The sequence below is a fragment of the Agelaius phoeniceus genome, chromosome 3 (genome assembly GCF_051311805.1).
Source record: "Agelaius phoeniceus isolate bAgePho1 chromosome 3, bAgePho1.hap1, whole genome shotgun sequence".
Lineage (NCBI taxonomy): Eukaryota > Metazoa > Chordata > Aves > Passeriformes > Icteridae > Agelaius > Agelaius phoeniceus.
Window position 1 is genome coordinate 26093744 of NC_135267.1, and position 19278 is coordinate 26113021.

General features: G+C 36.5%; 1 protein-coding gene across 1 annotated transcript in view; it reads right to left on the minus strand.

Annotated features, from left to right (window-relative positions):
* RNGTT (RNA guanylyltransferase and 5'-phosphatase) overlaps nt 1-19278 on the minus strand; it is a 171945-nt gene that overhangs the window by 114700 nt on the left and 37967 nt on the right. The window contains exons 9-10 of the mRNA XM_054630086.2: nt 14714-14849; nt 8115-8186 (exon numbers count right to left, since the gene is read on the minus strand). Of these exons, the coding sequence (XP_054486061.1) occupies nt 8115-8186; nt 14714-14849 (208 nt within the window). The remainder of the gene's footprint in view (nt 1-8114; nt 8187-14713; nt 14850-19278) is intronic.

A 19278-nucleotide genomic window follows, 5' to 3' on the forward strand; every position in this document is an offset into this window, starting at 1 on the left:
TGCTTGTGCTGCATGTAGTATGGAGGTATTCTTACCTTAATTGGACCACCTAGTATGTGTTGCAGTCAATATTTTCTCTTTCTACTTCTACTCTCCTCACACTTTCTTCCTTTCTATCAGCCACTCACAATGACTCTTCATAGGAATAGCTATTGCTGGGTTTTCACACAGCTGTCTTTATGAGAAAGAATTATCACTGCAGTGAATTAAAGAACTGTGGGAAAATTCCTTCATCTTGAAAACATTATTCAAGCCATTTCATACTTGAAAAGATTGTGGCACTAGTGTTTTTAGAATATAAATCACTTCATGGTATTTAAAATAAGACTGTCTAGTACAGTTAGTATGAAGTCTTGTAAAAACTAGAAATGAGGGGGGAAATAGTAGTACAATCAGCACTTATTCACAACGACTATCTTAGAAAAGGAACCACCTACGTTGCCTAAACCATGATAGAACTAAAAATTAAGCTTGTAACACCTGAAGACTTGCAAATATCTATCATTTCAGTACACAATCTGTCTTTAGATATCTAGTTCATTGTAGACATGGTTAGTTTATGAGTAAGAAACAATGAAAATGTAATACTCATTCCAAGAGAAAATTATATTCTTCTTCATATTTATTTTAAATAAGAGAAATATTTTTAAAAGGATGAAATTACAGCATTCACATTCTCTCCTAGACCATAGCAGTCAGTCAGGCTATTCAAACATGTTAGAATCATAGAATGTTGTGGGTTTGAAGAGACATTAGAGAGATCATCCAGTTCAATCCCCTGCCATGGGCTGGGACACTTTTCACTAGATCAGATGGCTCAAAGCCTCATCCAGCAAGGCCTTGAACACTTCTAGGGGGGTATCCACAACTTCTCTGGGCAACCTGCTCCAGTGCCTCACGAAGCTCACAGTGAATTTCTTCCTATTATCTCATCTAAACCTGCCCACTTCCAGTTTAAATCCATTCCCCACTGTTCTTTCACTACAGGCCTCTGTGGAAAGTCCCTCTCCAGATCTGTTCTAGGCTCCCTTCAGGTACTGGAGGGCTGAAATAATGTCTTCCCTAAGCCTTCTCTTTTCCAGACTGAATAATCCCAATTCTCTCCCAATTAGGCATGAAAAAGAAAATATTAGTGAGGTCTTGCTTTCAACCTCCTAAAAACAATCCTGAAATATACAGTTATTATATTTGCTACATCCTTCTGATTAACTTTTTCTTTTTCTTTAGTTCTTTTCCCCTAGAAACAGGAAAAAGATGGGAAGAGACAGGGAGAAAGCTGAAAAAATGAAATATTGTTGCTAGATTAATTGTAAAAAAGGAGTAATTAAAACTAAGTTAGGGAAATAAGACACTACAACATTGGAACACTCACTGCTTCCATGTGACATTTCCCCAATACCCTATTTTGCCTACAGATTTTTTGTTTTGAAATACGTCAGAAAAGAAAAGCCCTGTTTGAGACTTCATTGCCAGTACTTAGAAAACTGGACATGATAATGCAAGTGGAAAACTTGCCCCACTGTAAAGTTTTTCACACCTTCCACTTCAGCTGTGATTACTGCCATATTTTTGAGAGATCTGAATATTTGCTTGAGACAGAAGCTGGATTTAAGTCCACTTGGCTGTACCTATGGGAATGAGTGTCATAACCTGTGAGCTGGAGAAGGACACAGTTTTTCTATTTAATCATAAGTTTCGGTAGTGTAAGAAGAAAAAAAGAAGATAAAAAGTGACGGGTTTTAAATGTGCAAATCTTGAGAAGCAGAAAATTGTTTAACAAAGATACTGAGAAAAGCTCTTTAAGGAAACCTAAGGAAAAAATAATTGGTTTTGGACTTCATTCTTCAAACTGTATTTCAGGTTTAAAATATCTCAGTTATTTTCATTTACAACCCAACTTAAACTTTCAGGTGTGACTTTGTATTTTTTTTATAGCAAGTTTCAGCAAGTTGCTGAAAAAGTATCACATGAGGGTAAGCAAGTAAGAGTACAGACAACAAAGACACAAACACCTGAAAAATATAAAGGATTTAGTATCATGGTAACTTCTAAAGCTATTCTTGGAGAACTACTTGTCCTGTATCCCTCTCCCAGGAGCAACACTGTCTCTTCCCCTGACAGTTAGTGATAATGCGCCTTTCAAAAGGTTCTGCTGAGATGTGCTTCATGTTGAGGTATAAGAACACTTATATTCTGAGAATAAAACAGGCATGAGAGAATTTAATTAACTCCCTTTCACTTTATGTAATACTTTATTAAGCCTTATTTTGGAAAATATGGAAAACAAACCACCTTCACTGTGATCCATAGTGCCCTCTGGGTTGGGAAAAGGAGGATAAAAGTAATAGATGTAAGGGAAAGAAAGAAATAAATGGTTGTTGGGGTTTTTTTTTCACACAATCTAACCAGCAAGTAAAACAGTCAAGCTTCAAGCTAATTACAACACTAGAGAATGCTCCCCAACAACATGTAGCTTGTTAGATAAAAAAAGAAGAGCATGAAAACAGCAAATACATCCTGGTCAGCATGTACTAATTATCACTCTTCACGAACAATCTAAATTTTGCATGCATCACAGCAAAGGAAATTTTTTTTTAAAGGGATGCAAAAATGAACAGAAATGTTACTTTTCAGTTGCTGTGCATTTTACTGAAATACAAGGAGTAACAGTGAAGCAAGCACAAGGTAGCTGTCTGAAAGTTTACCAAAGAAATAAGAAGATTTTCAAATTGTGGTGTTCAGATGTACATGTCAGGTTTTTAATGATAGATAAAAGGTGATCAACAGGGAAGGGGATAAGGCAAGAAAGACTTTAAAATGACAACTAGCTATGATATGTCAATCTACTTCACAGACCCAAAAGCTTCTGCAGCATCACTCCCTTACTGTGTTGATTCTCTACCCTATAAGACACCATTTGCTGCTCTTCCTATACTGTAAAAATGCTGCCCTTTTGTAATTTCAGGATACTCAAATGCATTATCTGAGCAGGCTACCCTTGCTCTCCATAAACAGCATCATAAAAACTGGAGGAGGAAGAAAAAGCAAACTTAATGCATCTCTCCCAGACTGAACAGCAGAAAGCAAAGCAAGACAGAACTGAGTGGATGCTCTGTATTTCATTTACCTGATAGCCTTGAGCCATGAATGAATGAGGTGATACATATTGAGAACATAACACACAGCACAAGCACCAGTACAAGCATTTGGGTGTTTGTTAGATAAGTCTTCACTAGAAATAATCTAAAGGGCTCAAGAGCAAGAATACCCATAGTGCACTTACTGTTCAGAGTTCTATTAGTACTGTTAGAAACAAAAGCATTTTAAATGTTTAAATGTTTTAAAATGTAAATGTTAAAGTATTTTCAGGTGATACCATTTGAAAAGAATTCAGAATCAAAATTAAGGGCAGGTGATTGGCAGCCAGGTACACTTGTCACAGAAGAGATGCAATTAACCACTTGCATCTCTGAATTGTGCCTTCAAAACTTTCACAGTATAAGTTTAAGATAAGGTTAATAGGCTAATAAGTGAGAGACAGCATGGACTGTCAGCCTTACATTGCTTTAAAATGAGGTTTGTAACAGAAAAGTCAGACATGGTAATGTTTTACAGGGATGTAAAACAAACATTTTTTCATGCATTAATTCAATGAGTACATTGGCTCTGAGCAGGATTTATGACCAGGATATCTGTTTACCATGGCAAATGTTATCAATAGCAACAGCATTGCTACACATAATGACACCTAAAGAAGTCTTGATCTTAACTTAGAATTTTGATTAAATTTGCTAATACTTTGTGCATTGAATTATCTCCTTTCTAAGCATTCAAATAATTATTCTTTTTCAAGCATTCAGTCTATTCTTACCATTGCAATCTGGTCTCACAAAAACTTGGCTAGAGTTTAAAAATTTAAAGGCCAGGGTTAGAAAGGAAAAGGAAAGTTGTACTCATTTTCAGCATCTTTGCTAAGAATGCATTAATTAGATCCTACATCATGCCAGTGTTACTGTTTGTTACCGAACTAAGGAAAAAAATAGTTGCTTAAGTTTAATGTCCATACATTTACAAGTAACTACTGAATATTATCTAAGAAAAGGCTTCTCAAAACAAGGCTTTTCAGGAAGAGCTGTCTCCAAGATAACAGGAGAATGAAGTCACATTCTTTCGTGGACTGTTTCAGATGAAAAGGAATTTGGATTTGCTTGCCTTTGCTTCTGGGGCTATTAATTATTCTACTGTTAGCTTCCTCTGTTCTATTAGAATTATCCACCAAATTATCTACCAAATTTGAAATTGTAGCTATACAGCTGCAGTTACTATAATGATGGACTCAACCACACACAGACACAAATCAAGAAGCTGAAAAGCAACATGCACTGCAGGGATTTAGCTCTGTACTCATTAAGACTAAACACTATAAGGAGTCTATTAGCCTTTTATGTTCAGAAGAATACGAAAAATCCAGATTTCTTGTGTGTGGAGCTCACAAAGGTCGAAAGGCACATTTATTTCACTAGGAGACAGCTTTCTTTCTATGAATTTGACTTTAGCAGGTGAGATGAAAGCAGTGAGACAGCAATGTCATATTTTGAGGTGCTATTAATAACAATCAATGCCATGCTTCAGAATGAAGAAAATTACAATAAAAAATCTTTTTAAATCTGAAGAATCATTTGTTTTTCTTGACACAAACATCTCTTGCAACAAAATGGAATGTTACAAGCTTTTAGGAACTAGATGTCACAGAAACAGTAACTCAAAGAAATAGTCAAAGGGTTCTATCAGCATCCTTGAAGACAGACTTTTGCAGCAGCTATACACAATAAGCATCAGAATTCAATACAAAATTTATCACGGAAAGAGACAACAAAACCAACTGACAGGTTTTGCTCAAGAGCTCAAGTATAGGTTTCTCCCAACCACTGAAACAAAATTTTTATGTTCCCTTCCTTCTAAGACTCTTCTGTATAGACATCCATTGCCAAATACACACTATGTATGTCAGTCTATTCTCTTAGCTCCCTTTGTTTCTTTCTAGAATGCTGCTAGAGTTTATTCCTGACACATTACAGCAAAATCAAAAAGCAAGTAACAATAAGCCTCACCAATAACAACACAGATTAAAATCTGTAACAGGTAGGTGCTTATCCACTCACTTTCTCTGCATTATGAATGCAACATTTCAGAAGGAATATTCTGACAAAGCCAGAAAACTCTGCAATGCTTAGCTAGCAAAATAGGTCAAGCATTTGAGAATAAGCTCAGCTAAAAATATCCTAGTTCACGAGACCTGACTAAAAGATGAGGTTTGCCTGAGCAAAGGTGTTTATCAATGGGGTTTGAATGTGCATTTCCCCAACTGCAAAGCTGCATCTCCCAGAGCAGAGCAAGCTGAGTCCTGTGGAGGGTGAGACAGGGGACTTGCTGCAAATCTTGTAACTCATGATGAACAGCAATACAGTAACTCCATCATTCACCTTCAAGACTCAACTGCTTCCCAAATCAAAACAAACTGCCAAATTCCAGAGCAATCTCTGTTTTGGGGAATTTTTGGAGTTTGAGGGTTGTTTGTTTGGATGCTGGGGAGGAATGTTTTGCTTTTGAACAGGACCGGTACCTTGTCTAATTATTTTATTTGAAGATCTGCTAAAAAAATGAACAAAACCCTAACTTACACAACTTAAATAGGAACTGACCCTTTCTTACCATTTACAAGTTATATTACATTTACCTCTCTTGGTGATAAAATTCTGTTGATCATTTCTTGCCAAGCCAAACATCCTTGGGTGCCCATTTTTATAATTAAGCTTCTAAAATTAACCTAAAAACAGCTGTACTTTTTAATCTTTATAGTAGGGCCACTGTTAATTACTTCTTGCAGCTAAAGCCCTGCTTGTACTCATACTGATAACATTATCTTAATTTGTCCTTGACTTTAAAAAAGTATTACATGGTAACCAGCTCCCCCTCTCATTCCCACAGCTCTTAAAAACCAAACAAAACAAAACACTGCTCAAAAGAAGACTTTCTTAAACACTGGCAATCCCCTGGAAACCTACTGATGATTTTTCCTGTTTGCCAAGCGGGATTCATTATGTTAAGTCCGAACACTTCACTACAAATGAGGGTTTCCTCCCCTTCCACCACAAAACAAAGCTTAACCAAAATAATTACGAGTTTTGAAAAGTGCTATTGTGCACTTTTGTATGCACATCCCAAACTGAATGACTGTACACTTCTAACATTACATGTTTACTTCAAAGGAAATGTAACAGAGTGAATGGCAAGTTAGACTTAAAAGGAGAGCAGAGAGAAGGCAACACATGAAGGTTAATAAACATGGAACCACAGCAGGTAAGAAGATGTAAAGAAAAAATAAGAGCCCATGAGTGGTTATAAAAGACTGTGTTTTTCAGAAGAGTACATGGAAATCTTGCTTAGGGAAAAGTCTTCATGGTAGGAGGGATCCAGGAAACTAACACCTACTTTTCAGAAAAGGCTAGAGAAAGGACATCCAGATACAGAATTAAAATGTGTTAACAAAAAGCTTCTAGTCCTAATCTAACACATCTTCCCCACAAACTACTCCTTTTAAAAGCAGCTGTCCTAAGTCACAGTATGACTATGCTTCCAAGAATACCTAAGTAATTTCTGGTGACTGGTACCATGCCTACACTTGCAATTCCCACTTACACTGAGTGACTGAGCTGAGTAGTACTTTACTCAAGACTGGAAGACTACAGAGTCAACTGTAGTTTAGAAAGGCTGAAATGTCCTCTGGTCTACTAATACTGCTTTTGTCCTGTTAGGTGCACTGAAACAATAATTTTGTTTTTCCAGAAGCATTAACACCAGTGTTTTCTCCATGGGCTATTTTAACTAAATTTAACACATTGTTGTGGTTTAAGTACAGTAGGTGCTAGGCCTTCCACAGCCAGTCACCCCCCTGGAATAACATGAGGGGAAAGAATCAAAAGGGTATAATGAGGAAACTCAGGGTTTGAGATAAAGAGAGTTTCAAAGCTATAGCAAAAGCTGCACATGCAAAAAAAGCAAAGCATCACTTCCCATAAGCAGGTAGGTGTTCAGCCATCCTCAGGGCAGCAGGGCTCCATCACACATAATGGTGACTTGGGAAGACAAACGCCACCACTACAAACATCCTTCTTCCCCCAGCTTTATATGCACAGTACAACATCACATGCCAAGGAATGTCCCTTGGGTCAGCTGGAGTCAGCTGGCCCAGCTGTGTCCCCTTCCCTACTCTCTGTGCACCCCAAGCTTACTCACTGGTGCATTAGAGTGAAATAGAAAAGGGCTTGAAGCCATGCAAGGGCTTGAGCACTGCTCAGCAATAACAGAGAGCGTCCCCGTGTTATCAGCACTATTCCATGCTGATGTGCAAACCCAAAACAATACCATATGGGCTACTATGAAGAAAACAATAACAAAAAAAGTTTGTAAATGACACCAGCAGGAGCCCCTTGGTGATATTCAAACCCTTACTGTATATGAAAGCTGGTTTTATAGAAAACAAGTTTCCTATTTCCAGTACTGTTTAACAGCTCTTTCTTGTGAACCCAATGATTTTATTCCTACTCTCTATTCTCCTTTTCCACAACTTCTGCAATATATCTCCTCATTATACATTTTCCCTACAGCCTGTGCCACCAGGAGACCCTGCTGTTGAGGACTTAGCAGGGGACCAGTTGCCTGGTTTCAAACAGAAATTTGAGAAGGAGTTGACAGAGCAGCCCAACAAGTACTGTGAAGCTCTGCTAACAAATACACCAGGTTAACTCCTCTGTCCCCTCTTGATTTCACTGCCTAAATAGTTCAAACATGCTGTAGAAATGGGAAATTTTTCAACAGTGTCTAGCAGACTGTTTCAAATGGCCATTTTTTCTTGAGCAAGTGGAAATAAATCAACATGTGTTGTAAGGCTGCTTTCAATCTAAATTCTGATACATCGCTTGTTATCAAGATGCAAAATACTCAAATGATTTTGGTGTTTATATTTACTCTGAAGCTCTTACTTATATAAAAAATATTAAAATTGAAGTAAGAATTAGTAACTTATGATAAGCAATAAAATTGAAAGTACTTACATTAAACTTAATAATGTCATATATCAAGTACCGCGGGACAACCTGTCCATTAACCTTGTCGATGATCATTTCCTTAAAAGAAAAGAGAAAGCATTGGCATTTTTTTCATAAATACAGAAGAAGAATGTTGACACATTTATATATGCATATACCTGCAAGCATGATGCAAACACCAGCCACGTCTTTATTACAAAAAAAATTTTACAACAGGTCAAGATTATAAAAATAATATTGTGGTCTTAAAAGTCTCTCATTAAGCATTCAACAAAACGAACACCAGGAGGCTGGGCTAGGGCTTTTCATTCAGATTTGCAACATTTATTCATTAGTTTCCCCACAGCTTTCAAAGTCTTGAGTGAATAATGAGTTATAGAAACCTCAGTAAGAACTGTGATCCTAAGCCAAGAAAGCACTACTGGAAATCTTGTCCACAGTCAGAAACACAACAGTGAGGAGGTAAAAAACAGGCATTCACATTCATTGTCTATGCTCAGGTTGGATCTTTTAATTTTGGAAGTGTCCTAGGCAGCACTGAGAGCTGCAATTTGCTTGAACGCTGTTGCACTGTGACTAAACAGGACGGCTCCTTCGGACAGAAGTATCACAGCCACTCTCTGCACCACATGAAGCCAGTTAACATTCAATATGTACCAGCAAATCAGATTGAAAACAGGCCAGGTGGGGAAAGAACATTATTGATCAACATCCAAACACAAGTGTGTTTCCTGAACTTAATGGTATAGGCAAAAATACATACTCCTTACATGGTGGTGTTACATCTGTAACTCAGGCTTCCTATGACAGGAATTAGACATAGTATACAGAGTTTGATGAATCAACAATGAAGACTGAAAATGGTAACAACCAACCACTGGTAGATGTTTTCCAGAGACAACTCTGAAATAACCACTTCTCTAAATGCAATCCATTTTCTCACTACCTCCCTCCCCTACCTGATTGTTGGCAAATAAGTTGTATCAGCTACAGATTTTTTTAAAAACAAAAAAAAAATTAAAGTTAAAAGTTAAAATTCCAAATTCACACAAACAACATAAAACAACTGAAAAACATGAAAACAGTTCACTATGACATGATGAAAGCAAAATCAGGAGTTCAAGAATTATTCCAAAAAAAGAACGTTACATCAACTCTATTTTTGTTTAGTTAATGTCTTGCTAGTTTTATGTCTTACAACCTTTTAATTTCTCTCAGAATCCATGGATGCTACAAAATAAACCCAAAAAAGTCTGATTGACTCATGTAAGATTAATTTTCAGTCTGCACAACAATAACAAGATTCTTGAATTATACCTAGCATCTAACCACAATTTGCTTTGAAAAATAAGCAAGCAGTTCAGTTGTAAAAACATAGATTTGGTTTAAAGCAAACATAAAGCTTGAAGTATTGAAAACTGAACTAGAAGACATGAACATGTTGTTCCCAAAAGCCACTGGGAAATCTAAATTACCTACTTAGTATTTTAGAATTTCATCCTCTGTGAACACAACACTGAGATGGAGACTGGGATTTCAAAGCCATGTGCAGCATCCACAGGTGTTGTGAATGACTGCCTGAGTTGACCTTACACATCATTCCACATAATTACTTTTTTAAAATTAAAAATTAAAAAAACATAAATCCAATGAGTGGAAACTATTCCTTTGTAATATTACAATATCTTCCCTCTAAAAATTTAGTCACAGGCACTGTCAAATAGCTTGTGCAAAAAAGGTCTGCACAGAAGTGATGTAACAAAATGCCATTCTGCTAGTGTCTAATATTTAGGTAGGACACTGGTGAGCTCTAAAAGGAACAGCAGACACAATGCTGCAATGCCTTCTTTGGCAATAAATGTTGTAACTACAAGAACAGATGGGTACAACTCAAGAGACAGAAGGCATGATATGCAAACTTGGAAGAAGGTGTAAAGATATAATGCAAGGGAAAAAAAAAAACCCAGGATAAAAAACCCCACCTGAAATTCCTGATAGTAACCAGATGAAACAAATAACAAAGTTACAGTGAAACAAAAGAACGACGTTGTTTTTCATTAACTCTCAGCTGAACTGGCAGGTGAAACAACTTTTTTGGAACACATTTAATTGAGCACATACTTAGGGTTTAAGGCCTCACTTTCTCAGTATGCATATTCAGAATCTCAGCTTTGATGCAAAGTTAGCATTTGTATGCAAAACCCTGAAAACATTTCAATGCCTGATATTACAAGATTTTATGCCTAATTTTAAAAATATGAATCTCTGCATATTCAGTTTAAGAAGGATTAAAAAATACAACAAAGAAGACCAAGAACTGTTTTTAAACATCCTTTGAAGTGTTTATTTTTAACTTTTTCTCTACTTCAGACATGTATACATTTTTATTCTATTACTGATCAAACAAGCTTTTTTCCTCATCTCCTCCCTTCTTTTATTCTTCCCCTGCCTCCTGTTCTCTTTGACATCCTGACTGAAATCCCAGCTACCAGAGCAAAAAACAATAGCACAATATGCCTTAGAAGATGAGATGACAAATTCCTGCACTGCTCATCTCCATCATGACAACAACATTGCCTGCTCCATTAGTTACACCAATACAACTGTCATAAGGCAAAAGCTGTAAAGTGAGCATGGGAATGGTTCAGATTAGAAATGCTCTAACACATCATTATTTTACAGTCTGATTTCAGAATCTTCCCTGAAATTATCAGAATTGAAAAATACACCAGGGAATGGAGCCCAGAGACAACTTCAGAGAAGATGGGAAATGTAGTATTTGTGAAATGACCACAATTAAACTCACTCATTCTGACCTGAGTAATAACCTGGTACTATAAGACTATATTTAAGCCAATTTTTAGATAACTAAAAGCTTAAACCCAAACCCTCTCACATGACATGCTAATATAACATAACATTATCCCTAAGGCACACCTGCACCCATACAGCTCCTTCTACAGACTGCATGCAGATTTACAGCCAGTATTGTGTGATTCAAAGCTACCTCTGCTATTAGTTCTTGTCTGTTAGCTGCTGGTTAAGGTATCCACTTAACCCATGGGCCTGAAGAACAAGGACCAGTGTTCAATCAATGCAATAGAATCTGACAACACTGTGCTGGTGTTATTTTCCTCAATCCTGTGGTGTTGCAAAGCACAGTTGTACAGTATATTAGACCTGAAACAGTGCTGAGAGCTTTTTGCTGGACAAGTACCAGAAGAACAATGCTGGACTGAGAGCTCATGGGGCTTTTTTCCCTGAATCACATCTCTATTGTAACTTAGACTTAAAATAATCCAAAATTCAATCAAAAAGCAAAGGATCCAATTTTACCAGCCACTTGCAGAATGTATTTTTTTGTTGACACAGAGTATGGAATCAGATCTAATAATATATCTGCTTTTCCTTTTTCTCCTGTGCCTTTTCTTAATCCTTTATCCATTTACCTTTAACACAATTCTAGTCACTGCTGAATTTCAGGAATGAAAACAGTTTTTGTTTCTTGCCTTTTTTCTTAAGTCTATTTTGCATAAATCTATTTTGCACCAGCTTTCACAAACTCAAAAAGTTTTAAGTTCTGCAAATTCTGAGACAGCTTACAAATAGATAAGGTGTCTCCTGACATAAAAACATAAATCCATCTTTATCTCACTCTCCATTTATGGAGTTCCTGGTCCTCTTCAGTCTTCAAGTGTAAACAGAATTTTATATAAAAATTGGATAGTTTTTAAAATTGTATTAAAACTGTAAAAGTTACTCCAGGCCTAAGGATGACTCTGCATTTTCTACTCAACTGTTCCAAAGCTAAGCAGAATGCCAAGAAAGCTCCTGAAAATAGCTATTTAGCTTTTTTGCATGACAGCCGAAACATTTGAACAAAACTCTGTGCATTCCCTCAGATAGCACTATGGATGCAAAACACTTGGTTTCTAAAGGAGTAAGTCATACTAGTCACCTGTAGGTGAAATTTAAATTAGCTTTAATGAGCTTTGCAGAAAACTTTCTTCCATGACTGAACAATTGCAACTGAAAAGCTGGAGATGAGCACAGAGTGGTGCAGATCTGTCATCACCCAAGACATCACTGATCACATAAGAGCTGTTTGCAAGTAATTTCAGCCCAAAATGAACCACAAATGCATCTGAAATTCTCAAAGACAACCACATGAAAGGCTTACACCACAGGCCTTAAAGCAAATTAAAAGATCCCTGAATGCATGGAAATTGCCTTTATGAAAGTTTCATGTATACTGTCATTTTAAATAATGTTAGGGGATATTAATCTTTTGTATTCTTAAAACCAGTAGTATTTTGCTACATGGCACTGATATTTCTGTTTTCTGTTTCCTTTTTTTTCATATTTTTAAGAATATTCTAAAGCAAAACCAATTGGACCACCTCAATCCATACTTTCATTCCCTGAAAGAGAGAAAGCTACTTCAAGGACAGGAAGTATGAACTACTTCAGCCTGTAATTAAAGAATTAATTTCAACAGCCCTTCAAGCACTTATTAGCAAATTATGTTAAGAGAAAAAGCCTACTTCTTCCCATGGACTTAAAAAATAAAATAAAATCAATCATACATATATCTAGAATAAAGGATCATTCATGGAAATTTTCATTTGACATCAACATTAGACAAATATTCAATTACAAAGCTAAGTTCTTCTGATGCTTCAAATAATAGGCAAGTCTTATCCTCAAACCTGTAAAAGGAATTTCAGTTGAAAAAAAAACCTATTCCAGCAGCATCTTTTTATTTAACTGACCATACCGAAACAAATTGAGAAATCTGTACTATGAAAAGTATTTATCCATTGAAAGGCTTTAGTTCTAACTCAGGGTACTTCATTCAATCAGTACTTGTTCATTTCATGTCACTTTGCTTTTCACTTTATTAAAAAATTAATGTAGGAGGAAAAAAAAAAAAACCACACTAAAGACTGATTTTATTCCAATAAAGTGAAACACCAAAATGCACTATTAACAGTCAAAATTTTACAGAACCACAAATTAAGCAAAGTTATAGTTTATGCCCTGCACACCTGAGAGAACTTCAGTCATTCTTAAGAGATTTAAACTATAAATCTGGGGAACACAACACACCAGATCAGAGACCCTCTTCCATGCCCCACAGCTACATTATGCACTTATCTGAATATCCCTGTCTTCCACCATATACATATCAGCCACCTTCACTAAAACATCTGTTTGAAATAAAGAGAATAATTAAATAAACAAATGAAAGAGCAGCCATTTCCCTCAAGAACACCTAGGCCTGTACCATATGGACACTAGCAAGTCATTACTTTCTCAAGAGCCTTAGAAGTAGCAGGGGGAAAAAACAGCAGTACCAGGCTTGTTATCTCAAAAGCATGGAACCTAATGTATGTCATCAAGAACAGTATGTATATCATTCAGGAGCTGCCTGGCTGAAGAGGCTCCTACCAGACACGACAGCTTGTGCAACCACTTCTGAGCTGACAGCATGGCATTTCTTGCATTATGCTCTTCAATTTTTCAATGAAGCAGAGGTGGTGGAAAATATTCCATTATCTGCTTCTCTGTCCCTGAGACAGTACATCGTTCCTTGCAGTAATTATCCTCACAGATTCAATTTACACACGCTTCACATGTAAATGTGTGCTCAGTAAGACACATCATTCACAGAAGTGACATTTCAAGTAGAATACTGACAACAAGAGCCTGAGAAAGGAAAGAAAGTTAATAAAGACAATATGGCTGAAAAGTGCAATGGGCTTCAGAGGATCAATATGGAAGCTATGTCAGGTACAAAAATGCTTCATCAAGCAGGAGTTACAGCAATGGAGAGTCTCCAATACTACTGAAACTGCATAAAAGGAAACTGCATTGATCTATTAGTGTAGGAGCTAGTGAAATTCTCTTGGTCATGTGAAATGGGACTGTCAAGAAAGAAATAATTTCTTCTTGTGGCTACAGTTGTGAAAAGTTTGCCACCAGCCCAGCCTCTAAATACACAAATCTATATGTTTTACAGCTTGGTTTACAATTGGCTCAGAAAGTTCATTAGCAAGTTTACACAATTTAAATTAGCATAGCAACTTAGAAATGTTTTAGCCTTAAACAAATATAACTAAGCCATTTCTAAATCATTCAAAAGTTCAGATCAGCTGAAAATAAAGGTGACAGAAACAGAGACATCAATTCACAAAAGTGCATCAAAACGTCATGAAAATTTTATCAAATTTTACAAGCATTTCCACAAGCTGTATAAAATGTACCATGTTTACTATTTCAAAATATAAAGCTGTAGGAAGAGATAAGTTCTGCAATAATTTTTTAGATTTTTCTTCAAGGCTTCTCTCATATTCAGAGAATGTCATCTCAATACCTTCATTTATTTCAAAGACAAACAGCTCCCCCCAGAGCAGTCATCAGTCCTATTCTGTAGGTAAGTAATTTCTTACAAAATGCAACTCTCACATTCAGCCAGTGACTGAACTTATATTCCTCCTGAAATCCTATGATTCACCGATCCAGGCCTAAAAATTTGGCCCTGTTTATGAACAAAAGCAAACAGCACAGAAATAGTTACAATAATTATACAGTATGCTCCTTACCCCATCTAGAAGAGTGTTTGTTAGATGTGAGCGAAGATCTTTACGAAACGGAAACTCCAGGTTGGATACATGAAAAATGGAGTTGTCTCTATCAATCATATAAACTTCATTCTTGCCATCAATCAGCATCATATACCTGCAAAGGCAGTGTTAAGATATTATAATTACAGGTACATCCTCAAAATCTCTATTATTTTGTTTTATATTAAGTGTTAAAAACAAGTAATCATGACAGATATTATTTTAAAAAATATTTTTAAAGTACTTTTTTACATTTAAAAGTTTAAACCTGTAAACTAACCAAAGGGATATCGCAGACCATATGATGCTGTTCTCAGCAATAAAAAATGGGAGGAGGGGGAGGAAAGAGGGGACATTTGGATTTATGGTGTTTTTCTCCCAAGTCACTGTTGTGCATCATGAAGCCCACCTTTCCTGGAAATGGCTAAACACATGCCTGCCAATGGGAACTAGTAAAAATTCCTTATTTTTCCTTATATTTATCTCAACCCCTGGTCTTTTTCACTTCCACCCTTCTGATTCTCTCCCCTATCCTGCTACAGGATGTGTGAGCTTAGTTGCTACAGGACTTAAACCAGGCCACATCTTAGACTTTCCTTTCACAAGGACAAAAACTGCAGAATTGGGCTGCAATTCTTCAGCCGAGTCCATGTAACAGACCTCTTAAAGCCCATGGGCATTCTGTATGGAAACAAAGTTTTTGTTAAGCATACCTCTCTGCATGCCATCTTCCTTCATAACTAGATGATCTGGGTGGTCCCTTCCAATCCAAATCATTCTATGATCCTATGATTTCTATGATTCTGTATCTTACTTCAGAGAGATGCTGAGAAGCAGCATATGCTGACTTTGAGGATAGAAAAAAAAATCTCATCTCAGGACAGTGAAATACTTTCATGAAAACCCATCTGTCTGGGTCTCATGGTAATATACCTCTCTAACTTAGAATCTGAACAAGTTCTCTGCTTGAGAAAGACATTAAACTGATCCAGATATGTCTCATTTTGAAATTTTTTTCTGAGTTTTTTTTAGCTGAATGGCTGAAAACTCCTCTACTCTCTCAATTTAATAAACTATTGAAATAAAACTTTGAATATGGTCCAAACAACAGAATTTACCAAAATTCTAATTACTACCAACATAAGATGGAAAAAATTTGGTCAAGTATGGACTGAAAAACAGAAGCGTTCTATGAGCAGTTAATAATTGAAAACATGCAAGAAGCAAGAGATAAGCAAGGTTTTGGTGAAACTGAATTTATAAATTAATGAGGGATTTGAGCTGGTTGGTTGGTTGAGGTTTTTTGTTTGCTTAAGTTAACAAAAAGCTTAGGTTCATATGCTTAATGTCAGGTTTAAAGTTTTATCCAGATGACACTACAATCATTCATGGAGAAATCTTGTGGACTTCTGAACAGCACATTTCTGAATATTATTTCGATGTACCATGGCCATTTATATTTTAAGAAGTTAATTAAGGTATTAGGAGATAAGCACTTACACCAGAATAGAGAACACGCCTCTGGGCAACACCACAAAGGCAAAGAAAGAGTGATGATTTCTCAAACACATTCACTAGAGATAGAACACAGGAACTTAACTGTCACACATTGCACTGCCCACTGTGAACACTACTTGCTATTACAGCTGTACATTTATTACTAATTACCTCTATTGTGTGAGCATCCAAAAGCTCCAATTAGTAACCAGGCCCCATTGTTTTAGATTCTGGGCAAGTACACAAGATGACACGGTCATCAGATGGCTCAATCCAAATGTAAAACCAGACAAGTGAATAAAATAATAAAGGCAGGGCAGCAATAAGAGCAATAACATAACTGCTCATTCATCTCTGAAAACTATGCATGGAAGTAGAGGATCATATTCGAGCTACAAACATCATCTCTCAAAACTGTCAGTGCAATCTCTACAAACCAAGAAATCCTGACAAATAGAGGGTCATGATGTCCATGCAGATTTATCTCACAAGCAGATAAAATATCTAGTCATAGAAATGGTAAAATCTAAAGTTTCATTAGAAGCTACTTTTCATTCACTTCTGATCCTGAGGCAAGGCTTGTTATTAATTCTAACTGGACAATATTATTAACACAATAATTCAGGAAATAGGATGAAAATTTCATTTGCAGAGTGACAGTTCTTGGCATTAAACAAACAGATCTCCAAACCACCTACCAGAGTATTAATAATTTTAATTTTTAAACTTTAAAAAACATGAACCATCAAATAAAGTTTTCTCTTCAGAAATCAATTATTTTTAGCATACCCAAATAAAGGCAACTGTATCAAAGGCTCATTTGCCTCCTCCTATATCCTGTATCCTGCAGTCCACATCAGTTGAGCCCCAAACACAAGCTAAAAGAATTATTTTATTAGGCTTCTATTTTCAGTTCCGTTTGTTTTGTGGTTTTTACACAATTTTGAAGCTGACATGAGCTACACTGAAAATCCTAAGTTAAAAACAGAGGTTTCTCCTTTATGTAGATTTCATTAAATTTGAAAGTGCATTTCAGGAAGATATTACTTAATGCATAAAATAAGGTAAATTACTTGGTGTCCATCAATATATGGTCACTGAGATTAAGGAACAAGAACAGAACTGCATTTCCCAGTCTCCAAATCCAACACTGTACCCACTGGAACACGTGGCCTCTGCCCTCTTTTCCATATTATTATGGTTCACAAAACTTGATTTGAAAATACTCCCCCAACACAGCACCTCACTACACATGGTGTAGTGCTTGCCAAAACATATTTACCACAAAATTGATTGCCTGTGTATTCACAGAAGTTTTGCTTCCGACTTCAGTTTTGTGATGTGCTTTATTTATATTTAACTTTCTCTCAGCCAAAATGACAGCAACCATCTCAGCAGTAAGCTTACATATGTTAATTTTGTGCTTTATAGGAGTTTTAAAACCTTAAGAATAATATAAAAATACAACACAGCTTCCTCAAACATTCAGATCCTATCTTCTGAGCTTGAGTTCAACACACAAGTAATTTTCTGAAAAAAAATCTACAAGTAGCAAATGGATTAGAAATATTGTTTCAAAGGAAGCTTAAAAATTCAGCTCCTCTAGGAGCTTTCTTTGCCCTGCAGTATTTCTTTAGACAGGCTGTATCAAAGAAGATTATTCATTTTGACACAGTGCTGCCATTGCTGGTTTTTTTTTTTCATTTTCCTTTTTAAATATGCCTGTGTCTGTATTATCACATTAAAGAATGCAAAATAGAAGAAATTCCATCATCAACTCTAAGCACGAAATGCACGGCAGCTCTCCATTCCGAAGGGAGTTCATTATACAGCCTGGAATTCAGCCTTGTGCAAGTGCTGCCCTCCCACACAAATAAGCATTACCCAAATCTGAATAGCAATTAGCATCTCTAATATGCTCACTGACGCAGAGGTAACAATGAAATCCTGCTACAGATATGATTTTCAATTCCTTAATTTCCTTTTATGATTGGCAGTATTTCAAAACCACGAGCGTGTCACCACTCTAGATGGATCACCTAAGATGAAGCCAAGTCACACGAGTGCTTTACATTGGACCCTGCCACTCCCTCCTGGCAAGAAAGCATCAACTTCTGGCCAGATGCATCAAACACTGAGGAAAAGGCCAAGAGAATGAAAATGAATGACTGCTCTTTATCCACTGACAGTAGGAGATCATCTATCTGTATCACTAAGCTGCTGCAGTTGCATGTCCAGACCCGAATCCAGACTGTGCTGGATTCAGAGCAAGTTTAAATTAGAAGAGTTTGAAGCTGGCCTGTGGCACATGGAGCAAAAGACCCTAAATCCCAATAAATGAGGAAGGCTCAGCTTGCTTTCTTCTATGAACTGCTGCTAGCAATGGGTACTGCTTTAAAAGATGTCTCCTCAAGGATGACAAAGCCTGGGTACAGGGACACTAACACAGGAACTTACAAGAAGACTTACAGTATTATTTTCAATGTGTAAACAAAAGGAAACAATGTCTGTCTAATCAGCACACTGACAGTTCTATCACAAACCACCTTCTCCAAACATGCACACATGTCATTTGCATGAATACACAGCACACCAGCCAGCAAGAGACACTGCTTTCTACATGCAGAAGCTGATGTAGAATTATGTATTCAACAGTCCAAATTCCAAATAATTTTTTAAAAAACACACAGACAGACCTTTGGAAGTCAGTCTGCTCTGAGTATACCAACACTTTGTATTTCTCTCACTTATTTCTAGTATTTAAGTATGCCATCAACAGTTTCCACAGTATTTGAAACCAAAAAATCCCTTAGATTGTGACTGACAGTCATTTCCAATTAACAGCCTCCAGCTCCAATATTTCTTATTCATGACCTTGCATTTTCTACTACTAAATATCCTTCCAGTTTTATTATTCTGCTCCTCAGTGAATTCAGTGGCTGATCTCCCTCATTTGTTTATCAGAACATACTTGGATTGTGTTTCAAAATACTAAATGATACAACAAAATTAATACTCAGGATCTCGACTTGTGGTTTTTATGCATT